General features: G+C 36.0%; 3 protein-coding genes across 3 annotated transcripts; all 3 read right to left on the bottom strand.

Moving 5' to 3' along the window:
- Window positions 1-3,019: 3,019 nt before the first annotated feature.
- LOC149945755 (allatostatin-A receptor-like) lies at window positions 3,020-5,071 on the bottom strand. Its single transcript, XM_090176699.1, has 5 exons — window positions 4,877-5,071; window positions 4,704-4,808; window positions 4,338-4,634; window positions 3,928-4,208; window positions 3,020-3,203 (listed from the first exon to the last, which is right to left on the bottom strand). Exons 1-5 carry the CDS (start codon window positions 5,069-5,071, stop codon window positions 3,020-3,022), a joined length of 1,062 nt encoding a protein of 353 aa, XP_090032825.1.
- Window positions 5,072-10,555: 5,484 nt separating this feature from the next.
- On the bottom strand, window positions 10,556-12,462 carry LOC149945754 (allatostatin-A receptor-like). Its single transcript, XM_090176698.1, has 5 exons — window positions 12,364-12,462; window positions 12,103-12,294; window positions 11,939-12,043; window positions 11,556-11,861; window positions 10,556-10,975 (listed from the first exon to the last, which is right to left on the bottom strand). The coding sequence occupies exons 1-5, from the start codon at window positions 12,457-12,459 to the stop codon at window positions 10,664-10,666; spliced, it is 1,011 nt and encodes a 336-aa protein (XP_090032824.1). The 5' UTR covers window positions 12,460-12,462; the 3' UTR covers window positions 10,556-10,663.
- A 2,026-nt stretch (window positions 12,463-14,488) lies between these two features.
- On the bottom strand, window positions 14,489-21,815 carry LOC149945753 (uncharacterized). Its single transcript, XM_090176696.1, has 9 exons — window positions 21,624-21,815; window positions 21,461-21,565; window positions 21,079-21,381; window positions 19,830-20,110; window positions 16,932-17,106; window positions 16,677-16,868; window positions 16,517-16,621; window positions 16,159-16,464; window positions 14,489-14,893 (listed from the first exon to the last, which is right to left on the bottom strand). The coding sequence occupies exons 1-9, from the start codon at window positions 21,813-21,815 to the stop codon at window positions 14,621-14,623; spliced, it is 1,932 nt and encodes a 643-aa protein (XP_090032822.1). The 3' UTR covers window positions 14,489-14,620.
- Window positions 21,816-21,921: the final 106 nt, after the last annotated feature.

The following is a 21,921-nucleotide window of genomic DNA, read 5'->3' as shown; positions in this document are numbered from 1 at the left end:
ATGTGAAAATTTTAAATTCTGGGAGAAAATATAATTCCATTCCCAAATTGATGTCTCTACATGAGTTCACAATGTTTGCATTAAGTGATTTTAGGAAAAAAAAATAGAAATAATGCTTTTTAATTCAATGTTGAGAGTTGAAATTTTGAAAAATTCTACATTTTTCTTAACCTTAAAATATGAGATTATTTTAATTAGGGCTATATTTACTGCTTATCTTTAATACTATAGGCCACCAGAAATTCATATTATTAATTTAAAAGTTTAGCAATAGAGAGTTGTGATAAAAATACCAGTGTATTTAATGTGAAAATTTTAAATTCTGGGAGAAAATATAATTCCATTCCCAAATTGATGTCTCTACATGAGTTCACAATGTTTGCATTAAGTGATTTTAGGAAAAAAATTTAGAAATAATGCTTTTTAATTCAATGTTGAGAGTTGAAATTTTGAAAAATTCTAAATTTTTCTTAACCTTAAAATATGAGATTATTTTAATTAGGGCTATATTTACTGCTTATCTTTAATACTATAGGCCACCAGAAATTCATATTATTAATTTAAAAGTTTAGCAATAGAGAGTTGTGATAAAAAATTCAAATATTTAGCTCTGATTACATATGATTCTTAGTATGCGTACAGCGGGTGAGCAAAATACCGCAGTCTGTATTTAAAGTAAAAATTTCAAAGTCTGGGGGAAAATATAATTCCATTCTCAAATTGATGTCTCTACATTAGCTCACCATGTTTGCATTCAGTTATTTTAGGTAAAAAATTAGAAATAATGCTTTTTAATTCAATGTTGAGAGTTGAAATTTGGAAACATTCTACATTTTTCTTAACCCTAAAATATGGGATTATTTTCATTAGGGCTATATTTACTGCTAATCTTAAATACTATAGGCCATCACAAATTCATAATAAAAAAGTTTTGTAATAGTCAGCTGTGATAAATAAAAATCAATCTTCATCTGCAGTTTCTGTTCATATGGATAGAGAAATTTATATTGCTTAGTTAGTACTAAATAATTTTGAGGAATGTCATTATTGTTATATTTAGAATTTTTTTTCTGTTGTCATTGAGTTAAGGTGATTTGTGTACCTTCAATAATGAAATAGATTTTGTAATACCATATGTTTATGCTTTTCCAAATTGGGATTTAAGATTATCTCCAAGTATTTTTATTAATTTGAATAAGATTTAAGTATTTAGGAAGTAACGACAAGTAAGACTAAACTTTTTTAAGATGTTTGACCAAACTGATGGAGATTTAAGATTAAAAATTGCAATAAATAGCGTGTATATTTTCCGCAAAAAGCGATTTGTGATATTTTAGAAACAAGTGAGATATTATATTCGCTGTATGCATCGAAATTAATATTTAAAATTCGTTAATTAAATGTTTAGTTTCAAATATTCTCGATTATTGGAAATACGATTTAAGTATTTTTAAATAACGTATATTAAAGTTTTAAGTAGATCCAATTTTTTATTTTCAAAAAAAGTGATTTGTGTTGATCTAATTAACTGATATTTTTTAGTAGTTCATATTGCATTGTAACCCAAAAGTTTTATAAAAAGTACAGTTCTTTCTTTTCTTAACTTAAATTTTTTCCAGTGTCTGTTTATATTTTTATGTGAGAGATACATTAAATAAAAATTGCTTTAATTAGTATGTAAAAGGCATACATTCTAGTATAAGAACGGCGTTATTTTAACTCCTAAAATACGTTGATTTACAGTTGGTTTCAATTAGAGCATTAACGTTAGAAAAACGTTTTATGGTAGTTTATTGAACGTTTAATAAACGGTTTTTTGTATAACGTTTTATTTACGTTGCACAAGTAACGTTACTATTAGAAAAATACTAACGTTAACTAAACGTATTTCTAACGGTTTTTTTATAGTATAAATCACCGGACATGATCTACGTTATTAAAACGTTTGATTTCCTACTATTTATCAACGGTTTTTTAACCACATTTTGCTACCTGGGTGGAATGCTTTAAGCATACCTATCCAGGCATTTCCTTTTTCAGTAGAATTAGTAAGTTGCTTTAATAAGTGAATTTTTTTAAATCCTTTCGCAATTTAATTTAGCAAGGTACAAATTTTACTGGGATAAATTATACTTCTATAGTCTTTTAAAAATCTGGTCCGGATACTCTTTTTAGGAAGATACATTTCTTAATCTGCAAAAATGGAATGTGGGTAGATAAAACTGCACTTTAATTTTAATCATTTACATGAAGAAATATATCTATATGTTTATTGTGTTATAAAATTACAAGCACGATGTTCAAAAGTGGTGAAGTTTTGCACTCTCAAACTGTAATGGTCACTCGCTCAAATATATTAACATTTTAGCAATATTGTTAGCCATTTGAATTGTGAAAATTTTATCTACACCATTATAGGCTGCTGAGTTCTCAATTGACCGAAATATTTCTATTAAAGTAGCCTGACCGTTGAGTCTTTTAGGGTTTCAACATTTTAAAATAATTATATTCCACCCTCTCCCTAAAACATAACCAATGTGCATTACTTTTTTTTCTCAAAAAGTCTGCTTTTCTTTCAGCTATATTTTGAAATTGGTGTAACAACGTTCTCACAATTTACGGACTGTGGATAAGCTGGCAAGTAAAAATATTCGTGCTAATTAACATAAAAAATTAAACGTTTTCGGTCCATATTAGTGTCTTTCTTTTAGCTTGTAAAATATAGATTGCGAGTACTGATTATAAGTAGTAATATGTAAGAAACTAAATTTGGACCGAAAACCAACGGTTTCTTGGTGTTAAACAAGTAACTTGCAGAAACTTTGTTAAAAATTGAAATGGTCTGGGCTGCCATTTCTCACTTTCATTCAACTGCATTGGCCATGTACAGCTTAAAAATTAGTTAATGTAATAAAAGAAAATAGAAGAAATTCTATAAGCAAATTACACGCATTAGTGGCTCATAATAAGAATATCTGTTTACTTAAATGTTTTATAATATGCGAACACGATACTTTATTTAGTTATAAGAATAGTTCAACTCTACTAGGGACCTGGTCACAGGGGGTATCAATTCAATGAGAAGGCCGACTCTAAGTCTGGTTAGCAGCCATTTGCGCGTGGCTTCTTGGTTGAAAGCCAAGTCTAGCTTTGGCTTGAGACGGATTGTCAGAGGCAGGCCAATTAGTTTATCCCTGGTCCTTCTAAGAAAAGATAAATTGAGTTTCTGTCACTCTCTAAGAGCAGTATCAAGCTGGTAAATATTACTACGTAGTGTAGTTTTAATTTTTTACATGGCTAGGAAAAGTAATATAAACGTGCGGTATATTTTGAGGCGTGATGCGCCGTTTGGTGAGAAATTCGCGCCTATTGGAATCTGCGTTGCTCATGCAAGGGTACTTAATACATAATTTAGATAAAATAATTGCTTATTATGAGAGTCAGTATACGTAACACATAATTTAGATAAAATCGTATGTGATACTTTATTTAGTTACAATAGCCGATTATGAACGTTATACATCATTTAGTTAATAGCTTATAATACTTTATATTAAATTACGTTAGCGGTGTACGAAGAACAGGGCTACAGGGTTTCACTTTGCAGTGCTTATGGTCAATGAAATTCTTGTGAGACGAAATTAGTGAACGCAGTAAGTCTGTTCTGTTTCCGGTTTTTCGATTGTACGATTGGGTGGATTCTAAAGCGCATAACGTCGGAATAGCCACGAAGAACTATTCTTGGTAGTTAGGGATTTTTGCAATGTCTTGTACTGAGTGTTTTATCCTTGGAGGATATCTTTGACAGTGATACCAAAGTCCATATACCGCTTAGTTCACTCCTCATCACTGCGACGTTTGAAAGTTTACTCAGAGAGAGATATTTAACAATTTGGCGTTTTATTGTTCCAGAAATGATCTCCTCACAGGACATCAATGGAATCTTTCGAGATTTTGCTAACATCATAGCCTGTTCCCGTATTTGTTTCCTGTTGACTTCGCGGCTCATCACTGCGAGATATAAATGTCTGCGTGGAACTGCGACAGAGAACTTTAAGAAAGGCTTTCCGGAAGTTTTCGTTGAGGAAGGCGTACAGAATCGGATTAACGCACGAGTTGAAGTAAGCGAGAAAGTGAGCGGCGATCCGAAGAATCAGTTTAAAATCACTTATTTCATAGGCGTTGAGGCTCCCCAGCAAAGCGATGATCTGTTCATGGTTCCGGACATCAAAATTTGTAGAAAACGAGAGGGTAGAAAAATATCTTCTTTCAGTTGAAAGGGTATTTCTGAAGTTGATCAGAATGGAATTTACTTATAGAACTACAAAACGTGTTACCTGAAGTGGGCACCAACAGACGGCGAAGATGACCACAATGACGACGACCAGTTTCGTGACCTTCTTCTTAGATCGGACCCTCTTGGCGCTGCTTTGGCCACCGGGAGCGACTCCGAACCAGAGCGTCTTCAACATGAGCAGGTAGAGAACGAAGATGAGTGACAATGGGATGACGTACGACGTCAAGAAAAGTGAAACTCGGAAAGCAGCTTTGTTGTACCCCTTCGCTGACAAGAAAACGCACTTGCCCTTTTCGGAAACTTCTCCGTGGACCACCAACGTAGGAATGAAACTAACCTGTTTCAACGGTACCACAAATAATTTATTGAACTGCTCTGTGTGGTAAGAAAATGAAAAGATACGCACCAAAATGACGATCCAAGTGAATATGATGACCAGGTAGGCATTCCTTTTGGTTCTAATGGTCCTAGAAGTTACGGGATGTACGACAGCTAAATAACGACCCAGCGACTAAATTAAAAGATATTAAGTGTAGAAATTTGAAACATATTTTTATAATAAATTATTTTACTTCTTACCATGAGCACTAGGGTGTATATGGAAGCACACGCGGACACGTACACCAAATACTGGAATATTCGACACCAAGTGTCCCCAAACGGCCAATACCTAGGTTGAGCATATTGCCAAGTCGTAAATGGAGCGCAGAAAACGAGGAAGAGGAGGTCGGCCATTGCCAAATTTATGATCATTATGTTTGTCGTTGATCGCATCTGTACCGGAAAGACCATTTCTGTGTTCATTTGGCTTTAAGTCAACGATTTAATCATTATGTCTTTACCTGCTGGTTGCAGAAAACAATAATAACTACCAAGAGGTTTCCGAATAGTCCGACGACGACTATCAAGCAGAAGAAGTAGATGAAAATGATCAGCACCTTTGGTATGGCTTGGATGTCTTGGTATTCCGAGTTTATGAACATGCAAGTGCCGTTCGCGCAGTTACTGGTGTCGTTCAACACACTAGAGCCGTTCATGTCCGTGAAATTGTAAGACAGCAAATTAACGTTGAACATGTCGCTCTGATTTCGAGGCACGAAATGTTTTAAGACAATTGCTGCATGAATTTTCATATCCTTTAAAATAAATAGTATCTAAATAACTATCGCATGAGCTGATTATATTTTTCTGAGAATTTTTAACGCGTGGTTTATTTCTCAGAAAGCTAAATACCAAAGGGAGTTTATTGTAGCGGAATCCGTCATTGGGCACCCGGGCTCTTCGGTTTCCGCTTTCCGTAAAAACTTGCAGAGGTTAACGGTAATAGTAAGTGTCGGGGACTGTTGGCTAGCGTGGAATGAAGGACTTTCCACCACCCTCCTACGCATTGTAACCCGGCCACCTGTTTATAGGCATTATAAGTTGCTAGATGACTTGGGCCTAAGGAGGTGCCTTGGGTATTAGCCTAGCTGATTATTATTATTTGATACGAAAAAAGTTTATTATTAATAGTAATTAATTACCAGAATCGCTTTTTTGCAATTCCTTCCCCATCATTATACCAATAGATAAAATAAATTATCTGTAAGTTTAAACTCCAGTACAATAATAGACACATTATTTAAAAACCAATGACTATATCGGGAGTTATTATATTCCTCTCAAGCAAGCGGTACAGTATGTTGACTTCTTTGCCAGTAAAATTAATACACTAAATATTCTTGTAATTAACTTTTTAAGTAACTAAGTTAATAGTCAACATTTTCAACATTTTAGCCAGTCGTTTTTATCGCACTCAATAATGAACTAATTAGCATGATTGTTTTTATCTGGTTCACCCTCCTCCCCATAATAAATTTCATTTTCAGGGAACTACATGTATCTAGATATTTTATCAACAAAATATTTAATTCGCCGTGCGTTCGAACATTCAATGTTCGCCCTTAAAAATGGATTCAATTAATACATTAAACTCTAAATTCAAAACATTAATAGGCATTAAAAGTCTCTAGATGATTTTGAACCATGGTGTTGCCTTGGGTATTAGCCTAACTGATTATCATTATTTTAATTATTACGCTCTTTGTGGTTTGTGTGAAAATATCATTTAAATATTTATCTTAAATCGATAAGAAATACATTGAAATGGGTTTTCTAATTCTGGGTGAAAACGTAAATAGTACGCTTTGCAATTTATTGAGATTAAATTTTTTTTGACGAACCTTTTCTTACTATGTTCTCGCTCATAGATCGTACCCGTGTAATAAGTTATTAAGGATAATCTGTTAATAACTTTGGTGGATTTACAATTTGAGGTGCTTTGCATTGGTTTGACCAAGATAAGAAATGCCAAATGAAAGTGATCCAAACTGGAGGTGGCAGTAAGTCCCTGTGGCCAAAGCAGTCAGTTGGCCAGTGTACTGAATAGCCAGTTGCTTTCTTCGTTTGAATAATTTGGTGTTTTCGTCGACTCGTTTAGTCTCCCCACGAGATCTGCAAGACAGTATGGGGCTTCGTTAGAGAGATTTACCAAAGGCTTTCACTCAGGAAGGCGTACAGTATCGAATTAACGCACTAGTTTAGTATTGATACTTTTCATCCAAAAACGATTTTTCGGCGCAGTTAAGAAAACCTGGGAAAAGGTGTTGGAAGGAAGCTTAATTTATTTATATCATAAATACATATTTGTTTAAGTATGACTTAAACGGATACGGGTAATGAGAGTTTAATAAGCACGTTTCTCCTATCGCTATTTTGTCGGCAAAATTACTTTCGCTTTAGTTTGATCGCGATAAATAAAAGCTTAATTAAATTTAAGCCTCAGATTAAAATATTTCTAGCTACAGAAATGTTGTTCAATGTGAATAAATTTTAGTTTCTTATAATTATTTTCACAAGAAATCCGCAAATTTTCAAAGCGTTTTAATATTTCATAAGCTTAATACCGTTTTAAAAGAAAGATTGTACATAATTTTAAATATCAGTGTCGTTGTTATTTAACACTATAGGTAGATTCTGAAAGTTAGTAGGACAATCAGTTGGCAAACTTGGATTACGTAATAACGTCATCTGTCCATCATTTTATCTCCATCTCTCCCAAGCTTGAAGGATGACGATGGAGTTAGCGACGGTTTGACGGAGGGGAAGTGAGTCTATAGAAAATAGAAGGAAGTCACCATCATACGCCCAAATCATCTAACGACTTTTAATTACTCTAATTCAGGTGGCCTGGTTATTCTGCGCAGGATGTTGGTGACCCGCCCTTCGTGTCACGCGACGTAACAGCCACCTACACTTAATATTACCGTTAACCTCGACAAGTTTTTTAAGAATGGGAAAACCCCTTTAACCAGTGGGGAGAGAACTTGCAATTTCAACGAAGAAGGAGTAGTTCCGAGATTTCCCCCAGTGTTACAAGCTGGGATTGAACCCGGTTGCGAGGCGAAAGTACTATACTACTACGCCACTCCACTGGTATTCGAAATCCATCCCAAGTAAGTTTTCGATTACCCAGAAAACTCGGACATTAACTGATTTATTTTTTGCTTATCATTTACGTCAGGAAATCATATACGTATACACTTGGAATGCCTTAGAATGCCCATTTTATTAATAGTTTTTTTAGAGAGAGTCTTGCCTATTTTAGCCGGGGCAAGAAAGGAATGGATATATCATTTTTTTAGAGCAAACTTATGGTGTCGGCCAAAGACCTTAGACACCAAAAATGAATATGGCATTACTTGTTACGTCTTCTATCCGACGTAGATTTTCCAGGTGCATTCCTAGCACGTTGGCAATAGAGCATTAGACATTCCAAACGTAGACCAATCAAATTTCCTAATTAAACATACTGGAATTGAAAACTTCCCCCTGATTCCGAATAAAACTAAAATAATTTGTTGTGTACTTAAGCGGGATCGGACGCCGGGGTAGTGGCTCACTCCTGTAATCCCAGGCGTCCGGGAGGCAGAGTTTGTGGATGGCCGTGTGAGGACGACTACCAATCCCCCAACGGGTGGTCGGGATACTTCCGCCACGGGTGTCCCCACCCCTATCCCCACGTATCCCCCCGTTGGCGTGGCCGTTTCACATATCTCACCCTGATTAATCAGTTATTGTGTGTGTGCTGGTGTCTAAGGCCTCGGGTCGACACCGATGTTCGTGTATCTCCAAAAAAAAAAAGCGGGATCGGACACATATTTTCTAGGAAGCGACTTCATTTTGTCGTTTCGTAATCGCTTTTAATATATTTTGTCTTTTCCCATGAAAGGAAAACGACATTTATAGTTATTTATCGCGTAAGCTTTGTATTTATTTTCCTTGAATAAAGTATTACGCTCCTTCTTAGAAAGGACGTATCTCTGAAATAATAGAATGTTAAAAAGTTACTTAAATTCGGGTGCGAATATCGTTTTTATTGAAAAATAAGTACGATATTTTTTGCGCAAGTGATTGAGGCTTTCGAATTATTTTTTTTCGAATCAGAGTATGTATCTACATTCATATATAATGTTATAATTGTTTAAATTCTAATACAGCTATAGCAATGAAATGGTGTTATCAACCTTTTCCAACAAACTGTGGGCGGCCATTTTTGAATAAGATTAGTTTAGGGTTGCATTTCCTTTTTATTTAAATTTAAAATACGATCTACTCTATCCTGGTTGGTGTTATTCTTAGAATCGTTATGTCGGTTTACAAATAATCAATTGTTATATCGTCTGTATAGCAACTGTCTTGCCTATGTAATAGAAGAAATAAATATTCTCGGAAATCAAGGTCTTTGTCGTGAGAGGAAAAGTTCTGAAAAGGTACGTGTACTTTGGGTCTCTTCCAGGAAGTTGCACCATAGAAGCTGTGACGGAGCCGCATTTGATTTACGATCTTGATTCTTTACGCAATGTTCTTTATATGTAACGTAGTGACGTCACCGTACCAGAGCTCCTCTAAGCGGACGGTGCCTGTTTTAACGATTTTAATATCACGCGTCGCCAAGGTAACCAATGGAATTAATTGGAATATTTATGAAGAGAGATTAGGCCTGACTGAATGACGTGTAGGATGAACGCGTAATGCATTAACGCAACAAAGCTTCTTATATTAGCCTCTCAATTATCATTGGCGCTTAATGTGAAAAACAGTAATTGGGCTATTTTCTGGAAACGTCAAACCCAAGCTAAAAAATAAAATAATTATATTTATTAAATTAAATAATTAATAATTATCATTATTATGAATTTATCTAATTTCATTATTTTATTCTTTTTATCATTAGCCTATATTAAAGAGTCTTTTCGTTATATCATCCGAGCTAGATTTCTCACCGTCGTATGCCCTGTTCCTGAGACGTTCAATGATATAATACCACTTAAATAGTCTCTGCGTACTACACGCAGAGACTATTCAAGTGGTATTATATCAAGATGAACTAGATAAAATTGACATGAATCAGTTAGTTCAAGATTTCATTCATAAAGAGAGTAGAGTTAAAATTAAATTTGGTCGAATATTCTGTGTATTTAGTTTTGGCTAGTTGGATTCTGTTAGCCGATTTAGTTGGACTTCCTAGACCGTTTGATTCCAACTTAGTTAATAAACCAGCTGTTTAATTTGACTAAAATCGGTAAATAAGTTAAAGAAAATCTGGAAATTTGTGAAATTTCGCATCAATTGGGACCAATGAAACCTATTTATAATTTTCTTATAAAATCGACTAATAATATACATAACGAAAGACGAAGGTTTCCATATCAATAAAATACCGCAACGACCCTTTAATTTTATTAATTTATATTCCATTACATTAATTATATTTTCTTATTCCGGTGAAATGTATAGAGTATATGGGGAAAAAGCATGGGTGACATAATTGAAATAAATGGATGGATTTTATTCAATAGCTAAAAACGTAATTTGTTTCTGATTGAAATGTTTAAAAATTCCTCAATTTGTAACAACGAAAACAGATCTCTTTCACATGGAAAACGGTCTGAATTAAGATTTTGGTTTCTTCTAATAATTAGAAAGCTTGGATTTTCGGGATAAAGGCCTAAATGATACACTGTCTTGAATTTTGTTTTAATTCAATATTAGTTTTTATTGGGCGAATCTTAACGTACTGCATTCTCGCTCATATATGGGTATACAATATCTTTGACGTATAAACCACAGCGAAATTAACCAGATAATTAGTAATTAACGAAAAGACCTTTAATTCATTTTAAACAAACCATTATTGTTTTGCATGGGATTGATCGCGACATACAAATGGTTATATTTTTAATTCAAAAGCTGAAGGTTTTTCTGATTTAAGAAAAATCATGTAGGCCAAGACCGTTGGCAGTTTTTTTCTCAGAGGATGTCATTTCAGTCTTTGGAGTCTTTTGAGCTATCGGGAATGTTGGAGTGGTTTTCTTCGACTGTTACTCGCCTCGTTTCGCCACGAGATCCGCAACACCTCAGGGGACTTCGATAGAGAGCTTTACGAAACGCTTTCCGGAAGTTTTTGCTCAGAAAGGCGTACAGAATTGGATTAACACACGAGTTGAAGTAGGCGAGAATTTCTGCTATGACCCGCAGGATGAGTTTAGAAGCATCTATTTTGAAGGCGTTGAAACTTCTCAGCAAAAAGATAAACTGTTCGTCGATGCGGACATCGAATGAATCACGAAAATTGCGGATAAGATAAGGTCAGGAAGAAAGTGTCGTTTAGTAAAGTCATAAATTCAAGACAGATATTATTATTGCCCCAAAATCAGAAATCCCGTCACTACCTGCTTACTTTGACGGCAAAATTACTGACAGGTTAATCAGGCACCTTGTTTTCGATTGAATAGATTTTCCTTGTTTTGCCAAAGGGTTTTTTGATTTAAATTTAAGCTTTGGCTTCAACGTATAAGAAAACTGAATTTCAGCGGGCAGCCTAACTTGACAGTTCCAAAGACATGTGGCCAATCGCTGTTAGTACTTGGTTAGACACTTTTAGATTTACATGACAATTGGTGGAACACGCTATTCATTAAACTAATTAACGTTGGGAAATAGCACTCGAGGTATACCTCGGGAATAGAAAGATGAAATAGTTGCTTCAACTAAAATTTATTATTAGTTAAATTATTCTGTGAAGAGGGGCTGTCAGGGCTCGATAAGAGGCTTAAGTTTCTCATTTTCCTTTTTAATTTCCGTTGTTTTTACTTTTGTGATCAAGTACATTGGAATTTATACTTACAGTAATATGGATGTTTTAAACAACCTTTACCTGCACAGGGGACCAAGATACGGCGAACATGATCACGATGACGACGATCATCCGAGTGACCTTCTTTTTGGATCGGACGCAGCCTTGGCCGCCAGAAGTGACGCCAAACCAGAGTCTCTTCATCATAAGCAGATACAAAATGAAGATGGTAGCCAAGGGGATGATGTACGACAACATAAAAAACGTTATGTAGAGAGCGGCGAAGTTGTACCCCTGCGCTGTCAGGAAAGCGCACACCGAGTAGTTTTTTTGGGCGACAGAGAATTGGATTTCCCCGTGAGTTACCAGCATTGGAATACTGTAAACCTATAAAGAGGTTTACGCATATCTTAAAAACTTTATAAAACCACTTAAGTAGGATAATATTACGAAGAAACAAATACCAAAATGATTGTCCAAGTGAAACTGATGGCCAAGTTGGCATTCCTTTTGGTTCTAATGGACCGTGAAGTTATTGGGTGAACTACAGCTAAGTATCGGTCCAACGACTAAAATAAAATAAATTTAATTGAAAATACTTAAAAATACTTGGTATCTTTATTCATACTAAAAGCACTAAGGTGAATATGGAGACGGAAGCGGACAAGTAGGCCAGATACTGGTAGATACGGCACCAAATGTCCCCGAACAGCCAAGAGGAAGAAGCGTATCTAGAAGCCGTAAACGGAGCGCAGAATATGAGCAAGATGAGATCAGCCATTGCTAAGTTAGTAATCAGTATGTTTGTCGTCGATCGCATCTGAGATGGAAATATCTTTGTTTTAGCTATTTCTGAGTAATTTTAAAGAGTTAAACATGACCTATTTACCTGCTTGTTGCACAGGACTACGACCACCACTAGGACGTTTCCAAATATTCCGATGATGATTATCAAGCCGAAGACGATGGGCACCACGATGGCCATCAATGTTTTCATAGCTTGCGCGTCTTTGTCATTGGTAGTCGTGGATATGCAAGAGCCGTTCAAGCAGATGCTGGTGTCGTTCCAAATACTAGAACCATTCATGTTCATGAGATTCTCCGACGGTGAACTGACGTAGAAAATGTCACCCTGCTTGCGAATAAAACTATAATAAGTTTCTCCGGTGACTTGAAATGTGTCAATCAAGTCCTTCCAGGTGTTTCCTGTGTGATCACCATTTTCAGTTCCATTTTTTTTAAAGTGAATTTCACTTGTTTCGTAATGTATTTCCGCTAGCTGCTGGTTTCCTTTTATTCCGATCCAATAAAATATCATTATTAAGTGTTATAATGTTCCATAAACCTAAACAATACGTTGATGATTATGGAATTAATGTCATGCCTTACAACGTCTTAAGAGAAAGACCATGCATTATTTTAAATATCTGTGTTGTTCTTTTCTAAAACTATAGGTAAATTCCGATATGGTGAAAGTTCCCTTTCGAAGACTCATTGCCCCTACGCAGGAATCCATACCTCTACTTGGAATGCTTATCCTGCCGTATCGAGTATGGTAAGATCACTCTGACGGCTTTGGCAGCCTCGCCTACATGAGAAAAAAATCCCCTCTGCACGCGCTCCCTTCTCGTAGTTGTTTGTTAAGTTAACATAGTGACGTCCAAAAAACCATAAGCCACATCGAGACGAAAATTTGCCGCGATAAGCATTCCAAGTAGAGGTATGGATTCCTGCTCTACGCTATAGCGTCGGCTGTTCCGTCTTATTCTCTTCCACTTTTCAGGGAAGACGACAGAACAAATGAGGTTTTGAAGTTGTGGAAGTGACTAATATACAACTGTGCCATCCTATATGTTCGGTATACTATTGGAATTTCTGGCTGACATTTTGAATTTGGTATACCTATCCAAACGACGAGATTTCGATGGACGCCCGACCAAAAATTGTTTCGTGAATATCAAACCACCGCGCCGTACAATAGTGGTGAAGAAATTCATATTTTTTTTATTGTACTGCTCTGATACAGGGACACACACTTGTTAGTTTTACTGATACCAGTAGTTTCCGTGGATGGCAAAAATTCCTACACAGTACTGATGAAAAGGGACAAAACTGGTCTACTGCTGGGATAAGTGGCTTCAATTTTGACCCATGGAAAAGTACACACTATGAAATCGATCATCTGATACCCGATCAACTCAATGTTTGGACGTTATATCAAAGTTCAAAAGTGTGGTTGCGTGTGGTCACTTACATCCGTGTTCTCTTTCTTAGAACTCTATATATCTTGTCGATTAAAAATAAACGTAACTAAAGTCTAAAGTTTTATATCAATGAATTAACGCAACGACTTTTTATTTAATGCAAATTTTCCCCATTTTTGTTCCTTTTTTTTAAATCAAGTGAAAGTAACACTGTAGCTTTGGCTACGATAGCGTTTTCGAGAAACATGTTCCTCTTAACGGTAAAAAGCAGTGATTTTAGTTTTAGGTAGCACTACGCCACTTAAAACTGAAATCACTGGATAGTTTAAATTAAATAATTTAACGCGATAATTTCCTCCTAATCAAATAAACAAGTTATTGAGATTTTTATAAATTTCATATTTTGTAACTACATCTTACAATAAACCATTTTTACAGGGAACTTCATATGATTCCTCTAATGTTGTACTAAAATTTCCCAATTTTTTCGGAATTGTACGATTGGAATGTCGGGGTAATGGAGCAAATGATACGCTGGTCAATTTCGTGAGATTAGGTTTAGTTAAATAATATTTGGTCATTTACGTTTCCTTACTGTAAAAAATTATGAATCCACTCATTGCTAAGTATAATCAATGACGAAATTCACCGACAAGTTAGTAATTAAATAGAACACCTTTAATACATTTTAAACAAACTAGTATTTAGTTCAAAAGAGAAAAGAGGGGGTTAAAGACTTGTTCAAGGTTTTTTGCATTGGTTTGACCGCGACTTTGCACCTGAATAAATTACAAATTATGACCTGTTTTGGACTTCCAGCATTTTACGTACAAATGGTTTTTCTCTATATTTCCAAGGCTAAAGGTTCTTCTGATCAAAGAATGCAAGAAGTGACGGCTGAGATAACCGGCTGGGCAGATTATTGAAGCGTCAGCTCTCTTCTTAAAGAACATCGTTCGAGTCTTTTGAACTTTCAGGAATGTTGAAGACATTTTCGTTAAATGTTACTCGTCTAGTCTCACAAGATCCACAACACCGTAATGAACTTCTAGTGAGAATTTTGCGAAACGCTTTTCGGAAGTTTTCGCTGAGGAAGGCGTACAGAATCGGATTAACGCACGAGTTGAAATAGGCGAGGATGTGGGCACCGGTCAGAAGAATGAATTTAGAAGTATTGATTTCGAAAGCGTTGACGCTCCTCAGCAAAAAGATAAACTGTTGCTCGTTGCGGACATCGGATGATTTATGGAAACAGTTGAAAGGAGGACAGAAAGAAAGTGTTATTTAGTGAAGTAATAAGTACATTAGTCTATTTCTGAATACGTTCTGCCATGTTAGTTTACATATTTAAAATACATTTTCCGATTTAATAGTTTCTCTTTGTTTTACCAAAGGGTTTTAATTTTGAAGTACGCCTTGGCTTCAACGTATAAAAAACGGAAACTTATCAGTCATCGTTATACTTGGCAGTTCCAAGATCAATGACAATTCGCGGAAATTTGTAAGTTCTTAGACTTTTAGATTTATATAGTCCTTCTCAAAACAAAAGTAGTTACCATTGGGAAAGAAGCACGAGTCATAAGCCTCGCCCTTGAAATGGTTTTTCTGACATACCTCCCTGTTAAGATGTCGGGGACCATTTTGGTGGCGCGCAGGAGTAAAAAATATCCTTATCTCACCTTCATGATACTCTTTTTGTTTTAACTTTTTCAATTAAAAACTGTTTCATTATATTTAAGTTTAACATCTAATTTGGTTGAAATGTAAATCAAAAGATAGTTTCTGTAACGCGTACGTGATCTATTTGTCTGTCTAATTTCAAATTAATCATTACAAGTAAGTTTGAAATTGATAAAAATAAATAATTACTAAAAATTGCAAAGCAATGAATTGAAAGGGCGCCTAAAATTAGCTATACACAGCTGTCTGCGCACCCACCGTTAGAGCTTCCATCCTAACACGAGTGCAAGGGGTCCAGCCGTTTAGACTTGGCGGTTGCAACAGCAGTACAATAATGTCCTTGTTTATTTACTGACGAGTATTTTTATTAGAATATCTGTCAGCTTGAATTTGAATAAATCTTAAAATAAAATGAGATTGTAAGGTTTGAAATCTATTTTTCGCTAATGTTTATTAGTCATTTTAAATTTTTCCGATATGAACACATCCAATCCGTCTTAGAGATGTTCATCATCAATAATCATAGGCTAATACCCAAAGGCATCACCAAAGGACCAAGTCAGCTAGCCACTTTTAATACCATTAATTCAGGTGGTCCGGTTTCATTCTATTTCCCTCGTTTCTACCTTTCTGGTTTTGATCCCTTGAAAATAAACGCATGATCTGACATTAGAATGACGTAAAAATGGTCCCCAGGTCAGGACAGAAATTGTCAGCGATATCAATTTCAAGTTCGAGCAGTTATACTTATGTTCAGGTTGGAAAATGTTATCTCCTTATAGAAGAGGAACACCCATTACCTGTACAGGAGACCAACAGACGGCAAACGTAACCACGACGACGACGATTAGTCGAGTGACCCTCTTCTTGGATCGGACGTAGCCTTGGCTGCCGGGAGAGACGCCTAACCAGAGCCTTTTCATCATAAGCAGATACAGAATGAAGATTGTAGCCAATGGGATGACGTACGATAAAAGAAAAAACGTAATATAGAAAGCGGCGTAGTTGTACCCCTTTGCCGTCAAGAAAGCGTACACAGAGTAACTTTTCTGTACAACCGAGTAATGGACTTCCCCGTGAGACACAAGCATCGGAATACCGCAGACCTGTAATGAAAGTCACTTCTAAAGTATGATACGTTAATCAAAGGATACGTACCAGAATGACTGTCCAAGTGGTACTGATGGCCAAGTTGGCATTCCTTTTGGTTCTAATGGACCGTGAAGCTATTGGGTGAACTACAGCTAAATAACGATCCAGCGACTAAAATAAATTAATTTAAGTACAAATAATTAAAATATGTCTTCATTATTTATACCAGTAGTACTAGGGTGTATATGGAGACTGAAGCTGACAAGTAAACCATGTACTGGAAAATTCGACACCAAATGTCCCCGAACGGCCAAGAAGAAAAAGCATATCTAGAAGCCGTAAACGGAGCGCAGAACACCAAGAAAACTAGGTCAGCCATTGCCAAATTGCTTATCAGTCTGTTTGTCGTCGATCGCATCTGTACCGGATAAAAAACCATCGTTCTTATTTTGCTGTAAAGGGTGAATCATTCCCCCTTTACCTGCTGGTTGCGGAGGACGACGACCACTACCAGGACGTTTCCGAATATTCCCACAACGATTATCAAGCCGAAGAGGACGGGCACTACGATGGCCATCATATTTAACTCCTTTAGTGTAGCTTGCGCGTCTTTGTCGTTGGTAGTCATAGACAGACAAGTGCCGTTCAAGCAGATGCTGGAGTCGTTCCATACACTAGTACCGTTCATGTCCGTGATGGCAAACCGAGGCAGAAAATATCACCCTACTCGCTAATAAATCTAGAATAATTTTCTCCGGTGACTCGAAATGTGTCAATGAAGCCCTTCCAGGCGTTTCCTGTATGCTCACCGTTTTCAGTTCTTTTAAATTGAAAGTGAATTTCAATGGTTTCGAAATTTATTTCATATCTCATAGCTGTTTTTTTCGTGGTGTCGTTGTGTTCTGGTTGCGTAAAATGATATCCGCAATTACTATCGTTAAATATTTGGTTTCGGTAAATAAATGATAAATTAAGTAGAATAAAATAAGTGATGAACTATGTTGAATAAAATAAATGATACACTAGGTTGAATAAAATAAGTGATACACTATCTATCACTTATTTTATTCAACATAGTGTATCCTTATTTTGTGTTTCCTCGAATAAAATGTTATCTTTGTACTCCTTCTTAGAAAGCTAAATACAATTGTCTTACAAAAGGGATAGGCGAATTGTATTCCTAACTAAACGTATATCATTACTTTGAAATAATAAAATGTGGACAAACAAAAGTAACACTTAAATTTAAATAATTTATTTGACAGTAATATTATTTTTTCTCAGTGCAAATGTAATATTTATTAAACATTAAATACTATTATATTTGCGCAGTAAACCGCAAGTGCTTGAGGTTATTTTTCCACACTCATGAATAATGTTATAATAGTATAAATTCTAAAACGTAACCCTTTTCCAATAAACTGCGGGCGGAAATTTTGAATGTTATCGGTTAAGAGTTGCATTTCCCTTTATAAATTTAAAATAAGGTCTTTTATACCTAAGATGGTGTTATTGTCAGAATCGTAATGTTGGTCCGGGTTCACAAAATCCTAAAATACAACATCGTATTTATAGAAATTGTCTCGAATAAGTAATGGAAGAAAAATTCAGTGCCATAATTATTCTTCGAAATCAAGGTAGACCTTTGTCGCTAGAGGAAACTGAAAGGGTTCTATTACTTGTACGGCTCTTCCAGGACGTTGCGTCATAGAAATATTTAAATAACGATGTTGATTTATTACATTATGTTATTTTCTGTAATGTATTACGCTTATCTCAATGGTGATGCAACCATAAATCTTCGCCGCTAGTGGCGTGACCGAGCTATAGGTAATAAAAAAAAACAGCTAGGTTAATACCCAAGGCACCAGCCTAGGCTCAAGTCAGCTAGCATCGTTTAATGCCTATCTATCTTGTAAACAAAGCAGTTTAAAACTAGGCAATTTAGCTTTACATTCAAGAATTTATTCATTGATGCCTATGTTGAGAGGAGCCGCTAGTCTCTTTAAGTATAAATAAATAAATTATTGATGTTACATTATCTTTCAAAATATTATATTCAATAACTGTCTCATTTGCGCCTAATGTAACGTTGAGGATAAACTTAAAGGCCTAGGTTCTTTTCTGCCTGCCCCCCTTTAAATTAATTTAGTGAAGCACAAATACCCTGCGGTAGGTCAACCGCTGAACATGTTGGCCTAATTTAAAGGGGGACAGGCAGAAGAAAATCTAGGCCTTTAATTGGGAAATTTCACGAAAACGTCACATTTATACTCAAAAATACAAATATATTTTATTTTTATTTTAAATTTAAGTTTGGAAATTACAAAGTTGAGGGGAAACTTTTAAAAAATGCTTTACAACACTTGTATTATATAAATTTGACAGTCGGCCAGTGAACCCCCCCCCCCTGCAGGAAGAAGAAAAAAATAAGCATGACCGAAGCCTTCATAAAAAGTGTTTAGGTTATCATTACAAACTAAAGCAGCCGAAAAAATATAGTGATTATGCCAGCTGTAAAAAAGGTAGGGAAAACTTGTATAGCGTGTAGACGTACCATTTTGTATACAGCTTGTTCATGCTACACTTCTACGCGATGGCTTAACATCTGTAATAACATATTCTGGTTGGTTAATACTTAAGAATAATAATTTTGACCTCAGACCTAAAGTAGAACTCGCGAAAAAATATTTCAGATTGAACTAAATTATTATACAGACGGATGGACGTCGAAGTGGTCGCATGTTTAGTCGGTGGTTATATCTCCAATGCATTATGATTTCTATTTATCAACATTTTTCGGACACAGCCTATATTCCGGGGAACTTGATCGTGACTTGACTTCAACAAATCCATCAGTGTTGCACGACGAATTCAAATTGTGGCATAAAAAATCAATATCTCCTTCCAATAACGCCATTGGTGCGCTTTCTAAGTGTGATAAAATGATCTACCCTAACATTTTTACCTTTTTAAAAACATTCGCCACGCTTCCGGTAACCTCATGAGTCAGTGAAAGATCCTTTTCAACCTCACGGCTTTTAAAAACCTATTTAAGATCTTCAATGACACAGCCATGCTTAAATGGACTGGCGATGCTTTTTATACATAGAAACATTAATGTATCGACAATGGAAGTTATTCAAGAGTTGTCAAAAAATAAATGAAAACTAGATTTTGTTCTTTAATTAAATCTTTTTACTATACTTAGGGATTTCATAAAATTTTACATAAATTTCCGTATTTTTATTAAAATTGGGGGAGCTTCTCCAGCCAAAAGGGCGATTCTCTACCTAATAATGTTTTGGGACTCATCGCCCCCCCCCCCCCCGAGAAAACAATCCTGGGTGCGCCACTGCAGTCGGCAGTTTATTCTCAGAGGATGTCGTTGGAGTCTTTGGAGTCTTTTGAGCTATCGGGAATGTTGGAGTGGTTTTCTTCGACTGTTACTCGCCTCGTCTCGCCACGAGATCCGCAACACCTCAGGGGACTTCGATAGAGAGCTTTGCGAAACGCTTTCCGGAAGTTTTTGCTCAGAAAGGCGTACAGAATTGGATTAACACACGAGTTGAAGTAGGCGAGAATTTCGGCTACGACCCGCAGGATGAGTTTAGAAGCGTCTATTTTGAAGGCGTTGAAACTTCTCAGCAAAAAGACAAACTGTTCCACAATGCCGAGATGGAAAGAATCACAAAATTGTGGAAAAGGAGAAGGCCAGGAAGAAAGTTTCATGAAGTTATGTCATAAGTACAGAATAATATTAAGTATGATTATGAAAAGATAACGGCTAATGCGGATGTTCCAAAACTGCCAAGCCGTCACTATATCGTCAGAAATAACGATAATATTCGTTAATTGATAATAAATATAATGAAAAATAGCTTTAAGGTCTGCATTTCGAAACGTGTGCTTATGTAAGTTAATATTACTTTCCACCTCAATATTCATTATTGAGGTGGTATTATTTTACCATAGTGTTACATGGTGTTCAAAGCTTTTCAGTTTTGAAATAAACCGTAGCTTTTCCGTAAAAGAAGCTGGAGGTGCAGATTTCGTAGACAGAGTTACATGTTAGTTCCAAAAACCAAGTTCCTCGATGATTTTCTTTTTATATGGTGCTTGGTGAAACTGACAAAAGTTTAGTGACACTTAACTTAACCAATCATTATGGTTCAAAATGTAAATCAAAAAACATTTTTCTATCACCCTAGTTTTTTGATTTGTCTATTTGGAAATTGAAAAGAAAGTAAACGTAACTCTATCGCAACGGCTGTTAAAATTAAATTCAAATGACGCGGAACCATAGCTAACCCACGCCCCCGGTTAACCTTCTTTGGCCTGCCTCGTAGCAAGGCTTCGAGCCAGTAAGACTTGGTGGTTACAATTATGCTCTCGTATATAATTTTTAAACACGAATCAGTACTTAAAAAATAAGACTTTAAGCTTCGTATTATATTTCCGCTGTTTATTATTTTTCGTTAGTTATCTTAATTTATAACGCGTGGCTTTCGGTCTTAGAGAACTGGTTATTTCTCGTCTATTTTATTTCAGTAGTTTCTTCCTCTCACAAATTTGACTTAAAACCGTTCGAAGTTGTTTTGCTCTAATGGAAGAGGAGTAGCTTTTACCTGTACAGGGGACCAACAGACGGCGAACATAACTACGACAATCACGATCAGTCGAGTGACCCTTTTCTTCGATCGGACGTAGCCTTGGCCACCAGGACTGACGCCAAACAAGAGCCTCTTCATCATGAGCAAATATAGAACGAAGATGGTAATCAACGGGATGATGTACGCCAACAGAAAAAACGAGACGTAAAAAGCGGCGAAGTTATATCCTTGCGCCGTCAGGAAAGCGCACACCGAATAGTTGTTCAGGGACGGGTAAAGGACTTCCCCGTGAGACACCAGCAAAGGAATGAAGCTGGACTGAATTGAAAGTCAAGTATATACCACAATAATCTATTCAACGGCTTCAGTTAAGACACGATGATAAAGAACCACTTACCAGGATGAGGGCCCAAATGCAAGCAATGGTAAAGCAGGCGTTTCGTTTGTTTCTTATGGACCTGGATGTGACGGGGTGTACTACAGCTAAAAAACGATCCAGCGACTAAAAAAAAATAACTTTAAATGCAAAAAAATTAAAATCTTTGACTCTTTATTAATACCAGAAGCACTAAGGTGTAAATGGAGGCGGAAGCAGATACGTAGACCAAATACTGGAATATTCGACACCAAACGTCCCCAAACGCCCAACGAGAAAAAGCGTATTTAGAAGCCGTAAATGGAGCGCAAAAGAATAGGAACATGAGGTCAGCTATTGCCAAGTTGACGATCAGGATGTTCGTCGTCGATCGCATCTATTACGGAAATACCATCGCTTTGAATATTTCGCTTAAAGTTTAACTAATTGAACACCGTATATTCACCTGCCGGTTGCAGAGGACGACGACCACTACCAGGACG

Source organism: Leiobunum rupestre, chromosome 5, assembly GCF_980474605.1.
Source record: "Leiobunum rupestre chromosome 5, qqLeiRupe1.1.hap1, whole genome shotgun sequence".
Taxonomy (NCBI): Eukaryota; Metazoa; Arthropoda; class Arachnida; order Opiliones; family Sclerosomatidae; genus Leiobunum; species Leiobunum rupestre.
The sequence above is the reverse complement of the archived record's forward strand: the minus strand, read 5'-3'. Positions and strand labels throughout refer to the sequence as shown.

What these genes read in the sequence shown, in the direction of transcription:
- LOC149945755 (XM_090176699.1), bottom strand. Translation starts at nt 5,071, where the DNA reads ATGCGATCAACGACAAACATAATGATCATAAATTTGGCAATGGCCGAC. An exon ending in TCTGTTGGTGCCCACTTCAG is followed by an intron (nt 4,209 to 4,337) that starts GTAACACGTTTT and finishes AACCATGAACAG; the next exon opens with ATCATCGCTTTGCTGGGGAG. An exon ending in AAAGATTCCATTGATGTCCT is followed by an intron (nt 3,204 to 3,927) that starts GTGAGGAGATCA and finishes ATCTTTTCTTAG; the next exon opens with AAGGACCAGGGATAAACTAA.
- LOC149945753 (XM_090176696.1), bottom strand. Translation starts at nt 21,815, where the DNA reads ATGCGATCGACGACGAACATCCTGATCGTCAACTTGGCAATAGCTGAC. An exon ending in TTTACACCTTAGTGCTTCTG is followed by an intron (nt 21,566 to 21,623) that starts GTATTAATAAAG and finishes ATTTTTTTTTAG; the next exon opens with TCGCTGGATCGTTTTTTAGC. An exon ending in CCACTTGGACAGTCATTCTG is followed by an intron (nt 16,465 to 16,516) that starts GTACGTATCCTT and finishes CTTTCATTACAG; the next exon opens with GTCTGCGGTATTCCGATGCT.
- LOC149945754 (XM_090176698.1), bottom strand. Translation starts at nt 12,459, where the DNA reads ATGGCCATCGTGGTGCCCATCGTCTTCGGCTTGATAATCATCATCGGA. An exon ending in TATTCACCTTAGTGCTTTTA is followed by an intron (nt 12,044 to 12,102) that starts GTATGAATAAAG and finishes ATTTTATTTTAG; the next exon opens with TCGTTGGACCGATACTTAGC. An exon ending in TCACTTGGACAATCATTTTG is followed by an intron (nt 11,862 to 11,938) that starts GTATTTGTTTCT and finishes ACCTCTTTATAG; the next exon opens with GTTTACAGTATTCCAATGCT.